The sequence below is a fragment of the Arachis hypogaea genome, chromosome 15 (assembly GCF_003086295.3).
Source record: "Arachis hypogaea cultivar Tifrunner chromosome 15, arahy.Tifrunner.gnm2.J5K5, whole genome shotgun sequence".
NCBI lineage: Eukaryota > Viridiplantae > Streptophyta > Magnoliopsida > Fabales > Fabaceae > Arachis > Arachis hypogaea.
This window is the reverse complement of record NC_092050.1, coordinates 14303654-14327434: the sequence shown is the minus strand read 5'-3', so window position 1 is coordinate 14327434 and position 23781 is coordinate 14303654. Positions and strand designations below refer to the sequence as shown.

Genomic DNA, 23781 nt, shown 5'->3' with positions numbered 1-23781 from the left:
CTCAGTATATGGAGACTCATTCAGCTCCTGTCTTGATCACCTGAAACTAGTTCTGAAAAGATGCCAAGAGACCAACCTGGTTTTAAACTGGGAAAAATGTCACTTTATGGTGACTGAAGGGATTGTCCTTGGGCATAAAATTTCAAACAAGGGAATAGAGGTGGATCAAGCAAAAATAGAGGTAATTGAAAAATTACCACCACCTGCCAATGTTAAGGCAATCAGAAGCTTTCTGGGGCATGCAAGATTCTATAGGAGGTTTATAAAGGATTTTTCAAAAATCGCAAAACCTCTGAGCAATCCGCTAGCTGCTGACACGCCATTTGTGTTTGACACAGAGTGTCTGCAAGCGTTTGAAATGCTGAAAGCCAAGCTGATCACAGCACCAGTTATTTCTGCACCAGACTGGACATTACCATTTGAGCTAATGTGTGATGCTAGTGATCACGCCATTGGTGCAGTATTGGGACAGAGGCATGACAAGCTTCTGCATGTCATTTATTATGCTAGCCGCATTTTAAATAACGCCCAGAAAAATTACACAACCACAGAAAAAGAATTGCTTGCAGTGGTTTATGCCATTGACAAGTTCAGATCATACTTAGTAGGATCAAAAGTGATTGTGTATACTGACCATGCTGCTCTTAAATATCTACTCACAAAGCAGGATTCAAAACCCAGGCTCATCAGATGGGTGTTGCTTCTGCAAGAGTTTGATATAGAAATAAGAGACAAAAAAGGGATAGAGAACCAAGTGGCTGATCATCTGTCCCGGATAGAGCCAGTAGAAGGGACATCCCAACCTTCTTTTGAGATCTCTGAGACTTTTTCGGATGAGCAATTATTTGCCATTCAGGAAACACCATGGTTTGTAGACATTGCAAACTATAAAGCTGCAAGGTTCATACCCAAAGAGTACAACAGGCAACAAAAGAAAAAATTAATCACTGATGCAAAGTACTACTTGTGGGATGAACCCTATCTCTTCAAGAAATGTGCAGACGGAATAATCCGTAGGTGTGTGCCTAGAGAAGAAGCACAGAGGATCCTATGGTATTGCCATGGATCATAATATGGAGGCCATTTCGGAGGTGAGCGAACAGCCACCAAGGTCCTCCAATGTGGCTTCTATTGGCCCACACTCTATAGAGATTCCCGAGAGTTTGTACGTAACTGTGACAGTTGCCAAAGAGCTGGTAATCTGCCTCATGGTTACGCCATGCCTCAACAAGGAATCTTGGAGATTGAGTTGTTTGACGTATGGGGAATTGACTTCATGGGACCTTTCCCACCATCATACTCAAACACTTATATTCTGGTGGCAGTTGACTACGTATCAAAATGGGTAGAGGCCGTTGCCACACCCACCAATGATACTAAAACAGTGCTGAAGTTCCTCCAGAAATATATCTTCAGCAGGTTTGGGGTCCCTAGAGTACTAATCAGTGATGGGGGCACTCACTTCTGCAACAAACAGCTTTACTCTGCCATGGTCCGGTATGGGATTCACCACAAGGTGGCAACTCCATATCATCCACAAACTAATGGGCAAGCTGAAGTCTCTAACAGAAAGCTAAAAAGAATCCTAGAACGGACTGTAAATACCCGTAGAAAGGATTGGGCAAGAAGCTTGGATGATGCTCTGTGGGCATACAGAACAGCATTCAAGACTCCTATAGGGACCTCTCCATACCAACTTGTATATGGTAAGGCATGTCACCTGCCTGTGGAACTGGAACATAAAGCCTACTGGGCAACCAGATTCCTGAACTTTGATGCCAAATTAGCTGGAGAAAAAAGATTGCTTCAGCTAAATGAGCTAGAGGAATTCAGATTCACTGCTTTCGAAAATGCCAAGCTTTATAAAGAGAAATAAAAAAAGTGGCATGACAGAAAGCTATCATCTAGAATCTTTGAACCAGGACAGAAGGTTCTGTTGTTTAACTCTAGACTCAGGCTATTCCCCGGGAAACTGAAATTCCGGTGGAGGGGACCATATGTGATTACAAGTGTATCACCATATGGTTATGTGGAACTTCAAGATATTGATTCTGATAAGAAGTTCATTGTTAATGGACAGAGAATCAAGCACTATCTTGAAGGCAATATTGAGCAAGAGTGCTCAAGACTGAAGCTAAATTAAAAGCTCAGCAAGGTCCAGCTAAAGACAATAAAGAAGCGCTTGCTGGGAGGCAACCCAGCCATGGGACATCACTTTCTCTAAGCATTTTGCCCTATTCTTGATTTTATTTGTTTATATAAAGTTCATTGATACTAAGGTAAAGAGTCAATTGTATAAGTTTACAGGGTTACAGAAGGATTCTACACACAAAACAGAGAAAAAAGAGCTCACTGGCAAGAAAACGCCAGTAAAAATCTGTTTTGGGCGTTCAACGCCCAAAAGAAGCATCCACTGGGCGTTGAACGCCAGTAAGGATAGCCATCTGAGTGTTAAACGCCAGAAAGAAGCATCTTCTGGGCGTTGAACGCCAGAAAGAAGCTCCTTTTGGGCGTTTAACGCCAGATTTACAGCGTCCTGGGCGTTCAGAAAAACGCCCAGTGACAAAGGAGTTCCTGGCGTTCAACGCCAGAAAGAAGCAACAGCTGGGCGTTGAACGCCCAGGAGAAGCAGCAGTTGGGCGTTGAACGCCCAAAACATGCAGCGTTTGGGCGTTCAAACGCCAGGATGGTGGGGAGGAGGTAAATTCGTTTTTTTTTTTTTCATATTTTTCATTTTAATCTTAATTTTCATGTTTCAATTCATGATTTCTTGCATAAACATGTTACAAACCCTGATTTCTAAAAACCCTTCTTTAAAAATATTAAATGTATCTTAATCCATAAAGCACAAATCCTTTTTTTTTCAATCCAATTCAACTCTTTTTCAAAATTTCCAAAACAAATCTATCTTTTTTCATTCAAAAATCTTTTCAACTAATCAATATCTTTTTCAAATCTCCATATTATCTTTTTCAAAAATCCAATTTTATCTTTTTCAAATATCTTTCATATCTTTTCAATTTTAAAGTATATCTTTTCTTATCATACTTATTTTTTTTAAATCATATCTTCTATCTTATCTTTCTCCCTATTTTCGAAAACCCCCCTCCCTTTTAAAAACCCATTCGGCTTCCTTCCTCTCATCCACCATCCTACACTATCTCTCCTTCTATCCCTCTCCTTTCTTTTCTTTTGCTTGAGGACAAGCAAACCTCTAAGTTTGGTGTGTTTATCCGTGATCACTAAACCATACCCACTAAGATAATGGCTCCTAAAGGAAAACAACCCACTCCAAGAGGCAAGAAAGAGAGTGTTCCAAAACCACTTTGGAATCAAGAGAAGTTCTTAACTAAAGAACATTCAGACCATTATTACAAAATAATGGGTCTAAGATCAGTGATCCCGGAAGTTAGATTCGATCTGAAAGAAGACGAATATCCAGAGATCCAGGAGCAAATTCGAATCAGGAACTGGGAGATCCTAGCTAATCCTGAAACGAAAGTGGGAAGGAATATGGTCCAGGAGTTCTATGCTAATATGTGGCAAACAGACAAGCAAAGACTATCTGGATCTGCTCTCTATGACTATCGGACCTTGGTCAGAGGAAAGATTGTTCATACCCACCCTGACAAGATCAGGGAGATCTTAAAGCTACCTCAGCTGAAAGATGATCCAGACTCCTTCAATAGGAGAATGATGAGAACAGACAAGGGCCTGGATAAGATTCTAGAGGATATATGTATCCCTGGAGCCTGGTGGACCACCAGCACAAAGGGTGTCCCAAATCAACTCAAAAGAGAAGATCTCAAACCAGTCGCCAGAGGATGGCTGGACTTCATTGGGCATTCTCTGCTGCCCACTAGCAACCGTTCTGAAGTCACTATTAGAAGAGCAGTGATGATCCATTGCGTCATGATGGAAAAAGAAGTGGAAGTTCATCAACTGATTTCAACTGAATTTTACAAAATTGCAAACAAAAAATTCCAAAGATGCCAGGTTGGCTTATCCAAGCTTGATTTCTATGCTCTGCAAGGACGCTGGAGTAAGGATGGGAATAACTGAGTATATCTCAGTTGAGCGACCAATCACCAAAGCATCAATGGAAAAATAACAAGCACAGGATGACCCCATCAAGAAGAGAACACAGGAAATTCTCCCAGAAATCCCTCAATCTGAATACTGGGAGTATCTTGAAATATCTATTACCAAGATGCAAGAAGCTATGGAACAAATAAAGAAAGAACAGAAGGAACAAAGTAGCATTCTTTGCTGTTTGCTTAAAGAACAGGAGGAGCAAGGGCGTGATTTAAGGGAATTGAAGCGCCAGAAATTATCTCTTGAAGGACCAAGCACCCCGCAGATTAGAGGAACATCCACTTCCCAGAACAAAGGTTGTTAAATTTCAATCTTAGCCTTAACTCTGTGATAACTATTTTTATTTTAGTTTTACCTTAGGAGTCATATAGTAGTAATTAGTATCTATATTTTTTATTTTATCTCCAATTAAGCTATAATTTAATTTTATCATCATCATTAAACATGAATAAAATAGAAGAATTTCTTTAGAATAAGAGGCAATATTTTTCGAGTTTTTAATAAGAAAAATTCTAATTATTTGCATGTGGTGGCAATGCTTTCTGTCTTCTGAATGAATGCTTGAATAGTGCATATGTCTTTTGAATTTGATGTTTAAGACTGTTAAATATGTTGGCTCTTGAAAGAATGATGAACATGAGACATGTTATTGATAATCTGAAAAATCATAAAAATGATTTTTGAAGCAAGAAAAAGCAGTGAATACAAAAGCTTGCAGAAAAAAAAATATAGAGAAAGAAAAAGAAAAAGCAAGCAGAAAAAGTCAAAGCTCTTAAAACCAAGAGGCAAGAGCAAAAAGCCAATAACCCTTAAAACCAAAAGGCAAGGGTAAATAAAAAGGATCCCAAGGCTTTGAGCATCAGTGGATAGGAGGGCCTAAAGGAATAAAATCCTGGCCTAAGCGGCTAAACCAAGCTGTCCCTAACCATGTGCTTGTGGCGTGAAGGTGTCAAGTGAAAACTTGAGACTGAACAGTTAAAGTCAAGGTCCAATGCAAAAAGAAGAGTGTGCTTAAGAACCCTGGACACCTCTAATTGGGGACTTTAGCAAGCTGAGTCACAATCGGAAAAGGTTCACCCAATTATGTGTTTGTGGCATTTATGTATCCGGTGGTAATACTGGAAAACAAAGTGCTTAGGGCCACGGCCAAGACTCATAAAGTAGTTGTGTTCAAGAATCATCATACTGAAATAGGAGAATCAATAATACTATCTGCATTCTAAGTTCCTATAGATGCCAATCACTCTGAGCTTCAATGGATAAAGTGAGGTGCCAAAACTGTTTGGAAGCAAAAAGCTACTAGTCCCGCTCATCTAATTAGAATCTGAGCTTCACTCAAAAACTCTGAGATATTATTGCTTCCTGACTTATTAGTAGTCTATTTTATTTATCTAGTTGCTTGGGGACAAGCAACAGTTTAAGTTTGGTGTTGTGATGAGCAGATATTTTATACGCTTTTTGGGGATAATTTCATATAGTTTTTAGTATGTTTTAGTTAGTTTTTAGTTTATTTTCATTAGTTTCTAGGAAAAATTCATATTTCTGGACTTTACTATGAGTTTTTGTATTTTTCTGTAATTTCAGGTATTTTCTGGCTGAAATTGAGGGAGCTGAGCAAAAATCTGATTCAGGCTGAAAAAGGACTGCTGATGCTGTTGGATTCTGACCTCTCTGCACTCGGAATGGAATTTCTGGAGCTACAGGAGTCCAAATAGCGCGCTTCCAATTGCGTTGGAAAGTAGACATCCAGGGCTTTCCAGAAATATATAATAGTCCATACTTTGCTTAAGGATAGACGACGTAAACTGGCGTTCAAATCCAGTTCCATGTTACAGTCTGGCGTCCAGCGCCAGAAACAAGTTACAAGTTGGAGTTCAATGCCAGAAACAGGTTACAACCTGGCGTTGAATGCCCAAAACAGCCCATGCATGTGAGAAGCTTAAGTCACAGCCCCAGCAACACCAAGTGGGCCCCAGAAGTAGATTTCTGCACCATCTATCATAGTTTACTCATTTTCTGTAAACCTAGGTTACTAGTTTAGTATTTAAACAACTTTTAGAGATTTATTTTGTATCTCATGACATTTTAGATCTAAACTTTGTACCTTTTGACGGCATGAGTCTCTAAACTCCATTGTTGGGGGTGAGGAGCTCTGCTGTGTCTCGATGAACTAATGCAAGTATTTCTGTTTTCCATTCAAACATGCGTGTTCCTATTTAAGATATCCATTCGCACTTCAATATGAATGTGATGAACGTGACAATCATCATCATTCCTCCACGAACGCGTGCCTGGCAACCACTTACATTCCACTGTAGAATGAATGAATATCTCTTAGATCTCTTAATCGGAATCTTCGTGGTATAAGCTAGATTGATGGCAGCATTCAAGAGAATCCGGAAAGTCTAAACCTTGTCTGTAGTATTCCGAGTAGGATTCAGGGATTGAATGACTGTGACAAGCTTCAAACTCGCGAGTGCTGGACGTAGTGACAGACGCAAAAGGATAGTAAATCCTATTCCGGTACGATTGAGAACCTGCAGATGATTAGCCGTGCGGTGACAGCGCACCTGGACCCTTTTCACTGGAAGGATGGATGGTAGCCATTGACAACGGTGATCCACCAACACATAGCTTGCCATAGGAGGACATGCGTGCGTGAATCAGAAACAGAGGAAAGCAGAATTTTAGAAGACAAAGCATCTCCAAAACTCCAACATATTCTCCATCATTGCATATAAGTATAATTTGTGTTCTGCCCTTTTATTCCTTACAATCAAATTTGATAAGTGAATTATTTTATTGTTTTCCTGACTAAGAGTTACAAGATAACCATAGATTGCTTCAAGCCAACAATCTCCGTGGGATCGACCCTTACTCACGTAAGGTATTACTTGGACGACCCAGTGCACTTGCTGGTTAGTTGTGCGAATTTGTGAAGAACTGTGATTTCCAATTTCGTGCACCAGAGGTATACAGATACTATTCCCATATGCAGTAGTAGTGGGATTAGCATATGACCCCAGAGTCCTTCTGGAATGTTCATTTCCACTTAGATCCATGATGGATAAAATGGAATTGATATGAATTGCAAATAAAATAAATTTTTGTTTTTATTTTATTTAACTAGGACAAACCAAATTATTAAGATAAATAAAAATAATAAGATAAAATAAAATAAAATATTTAGAAATTAAAATGTAAATTTTGAAAACCAAGAGAAAAATAAATTTGAAAATGAAAATAATTGCTTAATTGAGAAGATTTGAAAAACTTTGGATATGATTTTTGAAAAGATTTGATTTTTAAAATAAAAATCTGAATTTTTAAAAGTAATTTTCGAAAATTCAATTTAAAATAAGGAGAAAAGATATTTTTGAATTTAATGAGGAAAGAGAAAAACAATAAAATGACACAAGACTTAAAATTTTTAGATCTAATGTTCCTTGTTTTTTGAAAGTTTTAGAGGGAAAACACCAAGGAACACCAAACTTAAAGATTTTAAGATCGAAACACAAAGAAGTTTCAAGAACACTTTGAAGACTCACAAGAACATAAAAAAGAACACCAAACTTAAAACTTCTAGAAAAATAAAAATAAGTTTTCGAAAATAAAAAAATAACAAGAGAAACCAAACTTAAAAGTTTGACATGAGATTTAATCAAAGAAAAATTATTTTTGAAAAAGTTTTAAAAGGAAGATTCCCAATTACCAAGAACATAAGCACATCGCTCTAGCCAATTGAGCTATAAATTTAAAGTGTTTTAATAAAGGTATTTAATGTATAATTTTTTTTTATATTTTGGATACTAATAATTCGAAAATGCACAATAAAAACAAGAAAAATCACAAAACAAGAAAAACTAAAGATCAAACAAGGAAAATAAACAAGAACAACTTGAAGATTAAGAAAGAACAATGAACACAAATTCGAAAATTTAAAAGAAAATAAAAACATGCAATTGACACCAAACTTAAAATATGAAACTAAACTCAAACAGAAAAACTCAATTATTAGTTTATAAAAATTTTCAAAAAATTTAAAAAGAGAAAATAAGGATTTAAAAAAAATTTTCAACCAAAAACAATAATAGAAGACTCTAAACCAAAAAAAAAAATTTTTCCTAATCTAAGCAACAAAATAAACCGTCAGTTGTCCAAACTCGAACAATCCCCGGCAACGGCGCCAAAAACTTGGTACACGAATTGTAAATCACAATTTTCACAACTCGTACCACTAACCAGCAAGTGCACTGGGTCGTCCAAGTAATACCTTACGTGAGTAAGGGTCGATCCCACGGAGATTGTTGGCTTGAAGCAATCTATGGTTATCTTGTAAATCTTAGTCAGGAGATTAAAAATAAAAATTACTTTTGTTATGAAAACTAAATAACATGAAATAAAGGTTACTTGTTGTGCAGTAATGAAGAACAGATTGAGGTTTTGGAGATGCTCTGTCTTCTGAATCTCTGTTTTCCTACTGTCTTCTTCTTCACGCACGCAAGACTCCTTCCATGGCAAGCTGTATGTTGGTGGATCACCGTTGTCAGTGGCTACCATCCGTCTTCTCAGTGAAAATGGTCCATATGCCCTGTCACCGCATGGCTAATCATCTGTCGGTTCTCACTCATGTTGGAATAGGATCCATTGATCCTTTTGCGTCTGTCACTATTTCCAGCATTCGTGAGTTTGAAGCTCGTCACAGTCATCCCATCCCAGATCCTACTCGGAATACCGTAGACAAGGTTTAGACTTTTCGGATCTCAAGAATGGCCGCTAATAATTCTAGCCTATACCACGAAGACTCTGATCTCACGGATTCGAATGCTCTGTTGTCAGGAGAGGTAATTAAACTCGTGAACCAGGAATCAAAGAGATACACACTCAATCTAAGGTAGAACAGAAGTGGTTGTCAGGCACGCGTTCATAGGTTGAGAATGGTGATGAGTGTCACGGATCATCACATTCATCATGGTTAAGTGCGAGTGAATATCTTAGAACAGAAACAAGCGTGTTTGAATAGAAAACAGAAGTACTTACATTAATTCATCGAGGCACAGCAAAGCTCCTCACCCCCAATCATGGAGTTTAGAGACTCATGCCATAGAGATACAATGTAAAACGTGAAAATGTCATGAGGTACAAAATAAATCTCTAAAAATTGTTTAAATACTAAACTAGTAACCTAGGTTTACAGAAAATGAGTAAACTATGATAGATAGTGCAGAAATCCACTTCCGGGGCCCACTTGGTGTGTGCTGGGGCTGAGACTTGAGCTTTACACGTACCTAGGCTGTTTTTGGAGTTAAACGTCAGGTTGTAACCTGTTTTGGGCGTTTAACTCCAACTTGTAACCTGTTTCTGGCGTTTAACGCCAGAATAGGACAGAGAACCAGCGTTGAACACCAGTTTGTATCGTCTAAACTCGAGCAAAGTATAGACTATTATATATTTCTGGAAAGCCCTAGATGTCTACTTTCCAACGCAATTGAGAGCATGCCATTTGGAATCTTGTAGCTCCAGAAAATTCATTTCGAGTGCAGGGATGTTAGAATCCAACAGCATCTGCAGTCCTTTTTCAGCCTCTGAATCAGATTTTGCTCAGGTCCCTCAATTTCAGCTAGAAAATACCTGAAATCACTGAAAAACACACAAACTCCTAGTAAAGTCCAAAAATGTGAATTTTGCATAAAAACTAATAAAAACATAGTAAAAACTAACTAAATCATACTAAAAACTATGTAAAAATAATGCCAAAAAGCGTATAAATTATCCGCTCATCATCCAGCTAATTCTGGTTTTGTCAGTATTTGTCTTAATGGTTGGTTTGTCCTCACTATTATTGTGTGGCTTTGGAAGTAGTTCCTGAGTCTTCTTGCTGTTATTACAAGTGCTAAAGCTAGCTGTTCTATTCTCGGATACCTTTGCTCTGTTGATTGCATGATTCTAGTGACGAAGTATACTGGTTGTTGTATTTTTCCTGTCTCAATGACTAGAGCCGAGCTTATAGAAAAATTAGAAACAGATAAATATACGTATAAAGGTTTACTGACTTCTGGTCTTTACAGCACGGGTGGTGATGATAGAATGGTTTTGAGCTCGGCGAATGCTTTCTCGCACTCTTCTGTCCATTGAAATTTCCTATTCTTTGATATTGTTTGGAAGAAATGGTATGATCGGCTTGACGCTGCTGGCAAGAACCGAGATAGTGCCACTACCTTTCCTGCCAATTGTTGTACTTCTTTTATTGTTCTAGGGCTCGCCATGTTAAGTATTGCCTCACATTTTTCAGGGTTTGCTTCAGTTTCTCGTGAGGTTAGCATGAATCCCAGGAATTTGCCTCCTTGTACCCAAAGGCACATTTCTCTGGGTTGAGTCTCATATTGTATGCTCGGATCTGTTCAAATATTTCCCTGAGGTCGTCGCAATGTGACTTTTCTTGAATGGTCTTGGCGACCATATCATCCATATAGATTTTCATGTTTCGACCTATTTGATGACGGAACACTTTGTCCATTAGTCGTTGGTAGGTTGCACCTGCATTCTTTAGACCAAATGGGATTACTCTATAACAAAAATTTCCATGCTCAGTTATAAATGCTGTCTTGTTTTGGTCTTCTGGATGCATGAGGATCTGGTTGTAGCCAGAGTATGCATCCATGAAGCTCAAGCTTTTGAAACCTGATGCGTTATCTATGAGTTTATCAATGCAGGGTAAGGGATAAGCATCTTTAGGGCATGCCTTATTTAAGTCTGTAAAGTCGACGCACATGCACCATTTACCTGAATTTTTCCTTACCATTACCACGTTTGAGAGCCATGTGGTGAATCTGATTTCTTTGATGAAGTTAGATTTAAGAAGCTTTCTGGTTTCTTCTAGGGCTGCCTTTGATTTTTCTTCCTCGAGATTCCTCTTCTTTTGAGCTATAGGTCGGCTTGTTCTGTCGGTGACGAACTTGTGGCAGATAATGTTTGGGTTTATACCTGGCATGTCTGCTGGGGTCCAGGCAAATAAGTCGGCATTGTCTTGTAGTACTTTTATGAGCTCTGATCTTTCTTTTCCTTGTAGTGCTTGACAGATGTATGTGACTTGTTCTGGTTTTGACGTCGGTGGGACTTCCAGGAGCTCGTCTGCTGGTTGAGGCCTTTTTTGGGTGTCCCCTCGAGGGTCAAGCTCTGCTAGGAACAGTACCTCATTTGTGTTGTGAATTACTTTGACCTCTTGTTGGAATTCTTTTCCTGAAGCCGACTTCTTTAGGCTTGCATTGTAGCATTGCCGGGCTTGTTAGCGATCTGAATGGAGTGTCGCTATCTTTCCATCCTGTGCCTGGAATTTGACACATAGATGAAAAGTTGAAACTACTGCCCTGAACATGTTCAGGGCAGGTCTTCCGAGAATAATATTATAAGGACTAGGGCAATCAACTATAAGATATTGTATGTCAATGATTCGTGACAATGGGTGGTTTCCCATCATCGTTTTTAGCCATATGTAACCCTTGATTGGCACTCTTTCTCCAGAGAATCCGACTAATTCTCCGGATGAGGGTTGTATGAGTTTTTCAGATATTTTTATTTTTATAAAAGTAGTATAAAAAAGAACATCGGCACTACTACCTGGGTCCAGAAGGACTTTTCTTACCAATAGCTCGCCTGTTTGGATGGAAATTACCACGGGGTCGTCTGAGTGTGGTGCGGCCGAGCATATGTCTTCCTGGTTGAAAGTGATTTCTAGGTTGGGTACATTTTTGTTGCTATGTGGTGTTGTTCCTTCGATTGCCAGCATTGTGCGGTAGCTACGTTTTCTCGCCGAAGTTGTTTCGCCTCCCCCGGCAAATCCTCCGGATATGCAGTTTATAATCCCTTTAGGTGGGGTGTTGTTTGACTATTTATTGGCTTCCTTGTTTCCCGAGGTTTGTTGGCGCTCTTCTTTGTCCCTATCACCCTCTTTATGTTTACTTCCTTCGATGTACTTATCCAGGAGGCCTTGCCGAGCTAATCTTTCCAATAGATCTTTGGCTATCACGCACTCATCGGTTGTGTGTCTGTACTTCTGGTGGAAAGCACAGTGCTTGTTTTTGTCAACAAATCTCTTCCCAGCTCTTGCTGGTAGTTTTATGATTTTAGCGTTGAGTATTTCTTTGATTATTTTTTCCCTCCTTGTGTTGAATCTGGTGTAGTTGTCGAATTTTGGGGTGAGCTCTTTGTTGTTCGCCGACCTTGGCATTCTGTCTTCCTCCATTCTAGGTTTTCTTTCTGTTCTGTTGGCCTCACGGAGTTCTTCAATCTCTATTTGTCCAGTGATATCAAAAATTTATACCGGTTCGAAATTCCACAAAATAATTACGTTGTTAGTATAGTCCAAACCAATAGTCAATCCTCGAATCAAATTAAATTTGGTTGTCACAAGTACAAACCCCAATAAGAATTAACCGAAGTATTTGAACTCCGGGTCGTCTCACAAGGAATTACAATGAAGTGTTTAATTATTGGCTATGAAAATGCAAGGGGGGGTTTGATTGATAAGGGGCAAGAATTAAATGACAAGAAAGTAAATAATAAGAACTTAATAAAATAAAGGAAAGTACTCTTGGCTAGACATAGGTAATTGAGATCACCATCCTTGTCTACAAACCATATATTGACAATTATGAGAGGCCAACCTATTAAGTCTACTTCCAAAAGCTTTAAGTACGTAATATTTACTCCTAAGCTTGAAGTACGTCAAATAGGCTTGATCACATCAACCCATAAGTCCCAACCTACCTACTAATTAGATTAGTAGTGGGTTGGCGTCAATGAGTATCAAATTGATCACCTAGGATTCTCAAATCACCAAATCATTGAGACCCAATGACTCAAGGTCACTCAATTCCCTTAGCCTAGGCCAAGAGCAAAGAAAGCTACTCAAAAACTAAAGGAAACATTTCATCAAACATGTAGAGTGCAATAAAAGTAAACATCATAAATTGCAAGAATTAAAAGGGCCCATAACTACCACAAGCAAGAAATCAACAATAGCAATTAAGATTAACATAAAAAGGACATAGAAGCATAAAATTTGCATTAGAAGAAATTGAGATCCAACAATTGTTCATAAACATAAAAGAGGACAAAATAAAGGAAATGACAAGTAAAACTAGAAGAGTAGAGATGTAACAACAAGAAATTAAAAGGAGAAACTAAATCAAAACAAGAATTAAAAAGTTGGATTTAAGAAAATTAAACCTAAATTACCCTAAATTCTAGAGAGAAGGGAGCTTCTCTCTCTAGAATTCTAGCCTAAAACATGATGAAAACTAAACTATGACTACTTGGTTCATTCTCCCTTCAATCCTTGGGTTCAATAGCATTAGAAATGAGTTAGATTTGGCCTAAAATGAGCTAGAAATCGCCCCCAACGAAGTGCAAAAAGTGGACCCACGCAGCTCCATCGGCGCGCACGCGTACATGGCGCGTGCGCGCCCCTGAACGCGAAGAAACATATGGCAAATTTTATATCATTTCAAAGCCCCGGATGTTAGCTTTCCAACGCAACTGGAACCGTCTCATTTGGATCTCTGTAGCTCAAGTTATGGTCATTTGAGTGCGAAGAGGTCAGGCTTGACAGCTTTACGGTTCCTTCATTTCTTCATGAGTTCTCCCACTTTGCATGCTTTTCTCCTCACTTCTTCCATCCAATACTTGCCTTATGAACCTGAAATCACTCAAAAAATATATCAAGGCATCGAATGGAATTAAAGTGAATTAAAATCACCAATTTTAGGTCCTAAAAAGTATGTTTTCACATTTAAGCACAAATCAAGGAAAAATTGCAAAACCATGCTATTTCATTGAATAAATGTGGGAAAAGGTGATAAAATTCCCCAAATTAAGCACAAGATAAACCACAAAATTGGGGTTTATCATCCAGCTGATCTTTCTCGAAACTTCTCTAATGTCTTTGGCTTGGTGACTGCGATCGTCTCTCTGAATTTTCCGGGTCGGAGGCCGGCCTTGAGGGCATGTAGGTGGACAGCAGGGTCCAGATCGGGTATTTCCATTGTTGCTTCTGCAAATCTGGTCAGATAGTCTTTCAGGCTTTCATGGGGACCTTGACGGATGGTGCCGAGATAATCGGATCTGTGTACGTATATCCGTGCTGCAGCGAAGTAGTCTATGAAGGACTTCGCTAGTTCTTCAAAGGAAGAGATCGAACCTGCAGGTAATTTTGAAAATCAAAGTAACGCAATGCCGTCGAGGTAGGTAGGGAAAGCTCTACAAAGAACAGGTTCATTGTTAGGGCCATTGAAAAACATCATAGATTGAAATTTCTTAATATGAGCCCGGGGGTCACCAATCCCCTTATATGGCTCAAGCGAAGAAGGTAGCGTGAAATTCTTTGGCATCTGGTAGTTGGTGATTTTCTCCGAGAAAGGGTTGTCCAAGGTAAGCTTCTCTTTTGGTGGGTTGACACTTAGTAGGTCTGTACTGCCTTTGGTTGGGCCCTTTTCATCATGCTTACTGGCGTTATTCTGGGTGGACAACTCAGCAAGCCGTTTGACTTCTGCTTGTAGTTCGGCCTGAGTGAGCTGGTGAACTCCGTTGTCGGCCATGTTAAAAGGTTGGAGAAACCTGTGTAAAAGAGAAAAAATAAAGTGCAATATATAAGGAATAGTGGGGTTAGATTAACTGCTTCGGCCCCACGGTGGGAGCCAAATGTTCCGTTCAGGTCTAGCCGAGGTATATCTCTCCCAGCGAGGCTGCTAATCTATTGGTGGAGCTATACATCGTCTGGAAGGTAGCCTTCAGCAATAACCTCGGCACGATGAAACACGGCGGCGGGAACACCTGCAAAAAACACTCCGACGCTCAAGTAAGTATGTGAACTGTAAGAGATGAAAGTAATGAATTAGAGTGAGTTTTATGACCTGTGTTTTAAGGGTTGCTTGGCTTGTTTTATAGATGAGTGGGGGGATCATTCTTCCTTGCGTTTGTTCCGATATCTAAGGTGAGTGCCGTTGTTAGTAACGGACTGGAGATGATATTAGTCACGTGTGTAATTTGTGTTTGAGTTCCGTTTTAGGTTTTGATATGAGTTCCGAAATATTTGGTCGGTTAGGATGAAAGGATAGTTGCCGAGTTCTTAGGGGTACACGTCAGTACCTATATTCTCAACCTCGAACTTGGCTTTATTGACGGAGCCAGGTGGCCGCACTTTCCCGCGCTTTCCCGAAGAGAAATCGATCACCGCCGGTAGACCCGAAGAAGAAATCGGCTTCGGAGACATCGCCATAGTAACCGACGACCCGTCTGCTGCGTACTTCCTGGGTCGACCCCTCTTCTTCTTCTCCGACACTGCTGCAACCGCCGACTGCAGCGGAGCACCCACCTGCGTTCCCGACATGGCCATGGCGGATCCACCAGCCGGAGCTGGATTGTCGTTCCTGGGAGCAGCATGGTAGTCCGACGGACCATCGGATCCCACCACCGTAACCCCACCACTGCTAACCACGTCTCTACCCTCCATGGTTAAACCTTTATAAGCTCATGCATAAGCTTAAAAAAAAGTTTTCCGTTTTTTTGTTTTGTATTTTTTTGTTTTTTCAACAAAGAAGAAAATTTGAGGCTAGAAGAAAATCTAATAGAAAGCTTTGAAATTTGTCGTTGAAACAGAAGGGTGAAGAAGAAAGTCTTTAACTCCGGGCCATTAGCATAAAATCTGTCATTAAAAATAATCAGCAGGTTTAGATTAAGAGAAAACAAGTAGGGGAAAGAAATAAAGTAAGTAAAACTCTCTCATTTAAATTTTTCAAAAGAAAAAAAATAAATAATAATCAGTTTTATGGGAAAATAAATTGAATTTTATTTTTAACTGTGGATCTTTGAATATTTTGAGTTTTACAAAGAAATGAATGAAAATGATTTAATAGTCAAATTCGTCTATGAAATATCATTTATTCTTTAAATTAGTCTTCAAATAATCTTTTTTAGTCATATTAGTCCTTGAAAAATAAAATATAAGTCAAAGTAGTCCTTGTATTAGTTAGATGATAACATATCACGTTAAGTGTCACGTTGCATGATGACGTGGTAGGTTAATGCCACATGACACAAGATGATTGGTGTCAGATCAATGACACCTCGCCACATGTCACTTGACATGTAAAAAAGTTTTTTATAATCAAAATAGTTCTTGAAAGTTCAGGCATAAGTCATTTTTATCCCTAAAATTTTAAAAGGTTTAATTACTCTGCAGGTCCCTACAGTTTCACCGAATTTTTAATTAAGTCCCTATACTTTTTTTCTTTTCAATTGGGTCCCTATACATTTTTTTTTTCAATTTAGTCCCCGTTAACGTTAAACGTCAAAAAAATGTTAGTGAATTGTGAAATTACTTGTATACCCTTAGGGACCCAATTGAAAAGAAAAAAATATATAGGGACCTAATTGAAAATTTGATAAAACTATAAATATTCAATGAAAGATATTCCTATAATCCTATTCAATGATTCTAAGACATTAAAGATATTCCTATAATCCCTTTTATTTTGTCACTATTATTCTTTTGCGTATTTATATACAAATTGTACCAAAAATATCTTCTTCTTTTTTACTTTCAAAATACCTTATCTTAAGAACATACAAAAAAAATGGATAAAATGAAACAGAAATAGTAGTAATAAATATATATAAAATTCAATTTCCACCATTCAAGTAATCATTATGATTATGTAATATTTTACATTTGTATGGATTCATGGAATATAGTTTGTATCTTTATCCTATCATGGTACACCATAGAAAACCACAAGGCTATGTAATTTGTGTTATTGAAATTTGAAATCTAAAAACGAAAACCATAGAAAACGTTTCAGTGTAATACAAATAATCTAAAAATCAGTTCTTGTGTTGCAACCTCCCACTCTCTGAACCAACATAGGGATCAACAATAACATTAATAACGGCTGATTCTTCTGCAACTCATCAAAAGGCTGGCTCATGGTATAGGTAACAGTTCTAACATGATTCGCATCGGATGAGTTTTTTAACGGCAGACAGCATACCGGGCAAGTGGATTGTTTTCTCAGCCATATGTCAATGCAAGAAAGATGAAATGTGTGATCGCATTTTGGCATGATGAGTAACACTTCTCTTTCTCTGTAATCTGCCAAACATATGACACACATGTAGAAGTAATGCGAATTAGATATCCATTTATTGACTCTTTGGTTGAGCTTATTTCGAATCCATGAAGTGCTTTTCTTAAAAAACGATGTTAAGACAATTACAGTATCTAGAAAACACTAGAAGTTACAATACGAGGTTAATATAATATTAATATGATTAACTATAATATAAAAAAATAGTATAAACATACAGCTTGAGCATATATATTTTTTATTCATAATTAAAATTTCACATTTTTTATTTCTTATCTTTGTTTTATATTTTCTCAAACAATAATAATAATAATAATAATAATAATAATAATAATAATAATAATAATAATAATAATAATAATAATAATAATAATCTCCAAACAAATCACTATAATAAAAGTGCTAATAGCTCCCCTCTCTTATTTACTTTCATTTTACATTCCTAAAGATACCGCCAACAAACATGTAATCCTATATTTTTTACATTTAAGATATTATAACTAAGGAACATATATATCATGCACAAAATTTTGACACAAATTTATTACGGTTGATGTGTGCTTGTCTCTTGTTCATAAACCGTTGTAGGGTCCAAAAGTTTTTGTTTAATGCGATCTCTTCATAAACCGTGGGAGGCTGACATGGTTTATGCTCAAGCTCCCTTCTTCATAATCCGTGGCAGGAACCACTGTTTTCCTATAGTTTGATTCCTTCATAAACCGTGGGAGACTTCCACGGTTTATATACAATTTGTAAAATGTGAGAGGGTTCCACGGATTACATAAACTTGTTTCAGGACACATAAGTAATAAAATCTGTATTGTTGCATTTGGGTAAACAATTCGTCCATTCAATTTATATACGTAAATTGCCCTATATATTACATAAGAAGGAACCAACGAGGGAAACCGAAGGAAATGGAAAGAATAAATAGTCAAATTAGTCCCTGAAAGATCACTCATTGTTTAAATTAGTCTCTGAAATTTTTTTTATCAAATTCATCCTTTAAATATTTTAAATTAGTCATATCACTTCTATTGCTAACGGGGTCAAATTTTGTTGATGTTCTACGTTAAGTAACATCAAAACACACACCTAGTAGTTCTAATTGACTATTAACATAATTAGTTTATAAAATTAAATCAAATCAACCCCAAATTGAATGGCTCAAGTTTTCTCTTCAATTAGATTTTGATATGATATAATTTCATAAACTTATTATATAAATAGTCAATTAAGATTTATAGGTGTGTCTTGGGATGTCACTTAACATGCTACATTAGCAAATTTTGATACCATCAACAAAAAAATTAATGGAAGAACTAACATGACTAATTTAAAATCTTTAAAAAAATAAATTTAATTAAAAAAATCTTTCAAAAACTAATTTGAAAAATGAATGATGGACTAATTTGACTATTTATTCGAAATGGAACTATTCAATCTTTCCTTCAATTTCATTCTGTTGTAACAGTCTCGTTGGTTCATTTGATAGATGAATAGAAAAGAACAAAAACATTGGAAACATTATATTGATCTTAGCTTCTTTTACCAATCCATATATATGTACGTGTCTATTATACGTTTCAACTTTCAAGCTTCAACCTTTTCAGATTGCATAATTCGCTTGATTTTGACACCATGAGATTTGCCTTTTGTTCCGAGGGTTACCTGAAACTGTAGGTCGATCTCAGTCGAGATGTCAGAGATGACGTGTCCGGCTGGGGGTAGCGGCCGGAGCTGTCGTGTCGGACTTGTTGGACTGGCTGCACTGCTGATCCTTTGTCACCGGAGGGTGGGGGTACCTGCAAGAGACTCCGATGCTTAAGTTAGCATGGGTATTAAACAGGTTTTTAGTAGAATCAGAGTATGAGTTATACCTGGGTGCTCCAGTGTATTTATAATAGTGTGGGATGACCTTCTTAGATAGATAAGTTAGTTATCTTATCTTATCTTATCTTTTGGTGATGTCAGCTTATCTTCAATGGAACCGCCCTTATCTCTATAGGCTTGGGCTGCCTTTGGATCTGGGTCGTATTCCTTGAGTTGGGCCCTTTTTTGGGCTTTCCTGTCGATTTGGCCGACTTCTTTTAGGAAGAGGTCGGATAGTCTGACCTGAAGAGGTCGGTCGCTTTGTCGCCAATCATCCCGGGTCGGATAGCTCGACCCAGGGTATGAACACCTTTCATTATCATGCCACTACTACCCTCCTATATATCTCCCTTCCTCTTTTACACATACATATACGCATATAAGAGATAACGATAAAACATACATTGACCAAATGGTCACACATTCTTCTGCTTCATTTACCTTTATGGGTTTCATTTTCCAACTCATGTCCTTTATATAATAATAATATGTCTAAAATAAATTGATGTACTCGTAACCCGTTACACTCTAACCGAGCTATAACTCGGCCAAACGTATGTTATAGTTCGGCTGGTATAATTCTTACGTTACATCTAAACAGCTGATATCGCTTTATTATCTGTTATTAACACAATTAAAACTGATAACGATAACAATAGTTATTTTACCTATTGATGTGTCCTCTACAAAATCAGCAACAGGATTAACATCAGAACCGACCACATAAGATGGAGACAATCTCGTAATTTCGGCTCAGCATTCATAACAAGTCAAATACTTTCCGTTAACAATGTTACAAACAGCATTCACAATCCAGCCAAAAAGATCGGAACAAGCAACAAACTAAACACTACACTCATCTATATAAACACACCAAATACCTCAGTAGGGTCAGGTGACAAACACACTTTCATTTTCTTATTGGTATTAATTTATCAATATTCTCTTTTGACTTGAGCATTGGAGTGCTTTATGCAAGTGCTCTCGCTGCCGTGTTTTGCATTGCCGAGGTCTACCACCACTCTCCTCGAACGACGTATAGCTCCTCCCAAAACCGAGCAGTCGGAGAAGGAGCCATATACCTCGGTCAAGTTGGAATGGAACATTTGGCGCCCAACATGGGGCCCGGAACTTTATCTAACCCCACTATTTTCTTTCTCTAGCTCTTTATTCTCTTCTTTGACAGGATCTCCAATCCTCCGACATGGCTGACAACGGGGTTCATCAACCCACACAAGGAGAGCTCTTAGCTCAAATTGCCAAACTTCGGGTGAAGGTCCGAAGGATAGCTGAACTGTCCATCCGCAACAATGCTGAAAAACATGAAAGAGGCTCCAAAGGCTCAGCTCAAGGCAACACTGATCCATTGTGTCTCAATCCACCGAAGGAGAAGCTGACCTTGGATAACCCATTCTCCGAAGAGATCACCAACTTCCAAATGCCCAAAAATTTCGTGCTACCCACTTCCCTTGAGCCATATAAGGGGATTGGTGACCCCCGTGCTCATGTTAAAAATTCCAGTCTATGATATTTTTAAACGGTGCTAACAATGAACATATACTCTGCTGAGCTTTTCCTACTTATCTTGATGGTGCTGCACTACTTTGGTTTTCTAAACTATCTGCAGGTTCGATCTCTTCGTTTGAAGAACTGGCGAAGTCCTTCATTGACTACTTCATAGTTTCAAGGATATACGTACACGGATCGGATTACCTTGGTACCATCCGACAAGGACAACATGAAAGCTTGAAGGAATACATGACTCGATTTGCTAAAGCAACCATGGAAATACCAGATCTAGACCCAGCAGTCCACCTGCACGCCCTTAAGGCCGGCCTCCGACCCGGTAAGTTCCAGGAGATAATCGCGGTGACCAAACCGAAGACACTGGAGGAATTCTGAGAAAGAGCAGCTGGACAAATGGAGATTGAAGAGCTTCGTGAGGCAGAGAGAACAGAAAGAAAACAACCTAGGAAAGAAGAAGATAAGACTATAAGATCGCCAAATAATAAGGAACCGAGAAAGCCATTCAAGCTCACCCTAAAATTCGACAATTATACCAGATTCAACACAAAGAGAGAAAAAATGATCAAAGAGATTCTCAACGCCAAAATTATAAAACCTCCAGCTCGAGCAGGAAGTTACAAGGATCAACGATTTGTAGACAGAAGTAAACACTGTGCTTTCCATCAAAAATATGGGCACACGACGGATGAATGTGTAATCGCCAAAGACTTGTTAGAAAGGTTGGCTCGGCAAGGCCTCTTGGACAAATATGTCGAGGGAAGAAAAAATAAGGAAAACATTTGAGACCGAGAAAAGCGCCAACAAACCTCGGGAAGCAAGGACGACAATAAATGGTCCAACCCTAGTCTACCAAAGGGGATCATAAACTATATATCCGGAGGATTCACCGGAGGGGGCACGACAAACTTGGCGCGCAAACGAAGTTATCGAGCGATGCTGGCCATCGAAGGAACAGCACCACAAAGCAACAAGAATACAAATGATCTTGAAATCACTTTCAGCCAGGCTGACGTATCTTCGACCATCCCAAACTTAGACAATCCAGTAGTGATCTCCATCCAAACAGGCGAACTATTGGTAAGAAAAGTTCTTTTGGACCCAGGTAGTAGTGCAGACGTTCTTTTCTATTCTACTTTTCGAAAAAGAAAATTATCTGAAAAAGCCATGCAACCCTCATCCGAAGAATTGGTAGGATTCTCAGGAGAAAGGGTCCCAATTAAAGGTTATATATGGCTAAAAACGACACTGGGGGACACCCCATTATCACGGACCATTGATATCCAATATCTTATAGTCGACTGCCCAAGTCCTTACAATATTATTCTCGGAAGACTTGCTCTGAACATGTTCACAGCAATAGTATCGACCTTACATTTATGTGTTAAGTTTCAGGCACAGGACGGCAAGATAGCAACACTCCATTCAAACCGCCAACAAGCTCGGCAATGCTACAATGCAAGCCTAAAAAGATCTGACACGAGACAAAAATATCAACAAGAGGTCAAGGCAATCCATAACACGAATGAAGTATTGTCCCTAGAGAACTTGACCCTCGAGAGGACACCCAAGAAAGACCCCAGCCAGGGGATGAGCTCCAGAAAGTCCCCTTGACATCAAAACCGGAGCAATTCACCTACATCGGCCAAGCACTTCAAGGACAAGAACAATTGGAGCTTATAAAAGTACTACAGGATAATGCCGATCTATTTGCCTGGACCCCAGCAGATATGCCAGGAATAGACCCAAACTTCATTTGCCACAAGCTCGCCATTGACAGAACGGTCCGACCTATAACTCAAAAGAAAAGGAACTTTGGGGTGGAAAAGGCAAAGGCAGCTCTAGAAGAAACCAAGAAGCTACTCGATGCCAACTTCATCAAAGAAATCCGCTTCACCACGTGGCTCTCGAACGTGGTAATGGTAAGGAAAAATTCAGGTAAATGGCGCATGTGCGTCGAATTTACAAATCTCAACAAGGCATGCCGAAAAGACGCCTACCCACTGCCGTGTATTGACAAACTCATAGATAATGCGTCAGGTTTTAAAAGCTTAAGCTTCATTGATGTATATTCTGGTTACAACCAGATCCTTATGCATCCATAGGACCAGAGCAAAACAACTTTCATAACGGAACATGAGAATTTTTGTTATAAAGTAATGCCATTTGGTCTAAAGAATGCAGGTGCAACATATCAGCGACTAATGGACAAGGTGTTCCACCAACAGATAGGTCGAAATATGGAAATCTACGTGGACGATATGGTCGCCAAGACTACACCAGAAAGATCATATTGCGACAACCTCAAAGAAATATTCAATCAGATCCGGGCATATAATATGAGACTCAACCCAGAGAAATGTGCTTTCGGGGTATAAGAAGGCAAGTTCCTCGGTTTCATGTTGACTTCGCGGGGAATCGAAGCAAACCCTGAGAAGTGTGAGGCGATACTTAACATGGCAAGTCCGAAAACAATAAAGCAAGTGTAACAACTGGCAGGAAGAGTGGCCGCCTTGTCACGATTTTTGCCAGCAGTATCAAACCGATCATATCACTTTTTCTAGACAATATCAAAAAGTAAAAAATTCGAGTGGACAAAGGAATGCGAGACAGCATTCGCCGAACTTAAAGCCATCTTATCATCGCCACCAGTATTACAAAGCTCGGAAGTCGGTAAACCTTTATATTTATATTTATCTGTTTTCAATTATTCTATAAGCTCGGTTCTTGTCACTGAGACAGGAAAAACACAAAAGCCAGTATACTTCATTAGCAGAGTCATGCAGCCAACAGAAAGAAGATATCCCAGAATAGAACAATTGGCCTTAACACTAGTAACAGCAGCAAGGAGACTCAGACACTACTTCCAAAGCCACACAATAATTGTAAGACGAACCAACCACTAAGTCAAATATTAACAAAGCCAGAACTGGCAGGACGATTGACCAAGTGATCTATCGAGCTCTCTGAGTTTGATATTCAGTTTCAATCAAGGCCGGCCCTGAAGTCACAGATCCTAGTAGACTTCGTTTCCGAGCTCACACCTGACGAGCACCACAACGAGCAGACTTAGGAGTTACAGGTAGACGGTGTATCAAATCGAGAAGGAAGCGGAGCCGGGATAGTATTAAAGGAGGGAGACATAGTA

The 23781-nt window shown here is 38.7% G+C and overlaps 1 protein-coding gene across 1 annotated transcript in view; it reads right to left on the bottom strand.

The window, feature by feature from the left end:
* The window catches only part of LOC112749581 (AT-hook motif nuclear-localized protein 1-like), a 37534-nt gene extending 21930 nt beyond the window's left edge, over positions 1–15604 (bottom strand). Inside the window, exon 1 of the mRNA XM_072218637.1 lies at positions 15241–15604. Coding sequence (XP_072074738.1) covers positions 15241–15604 — 364 coding nt within the window. The remainder of the gene's footprint in view (positions 1–15240) is intronic.
* Between the last annotated feature and the right edge of the window lie 8177 nt (positions 15605–23781).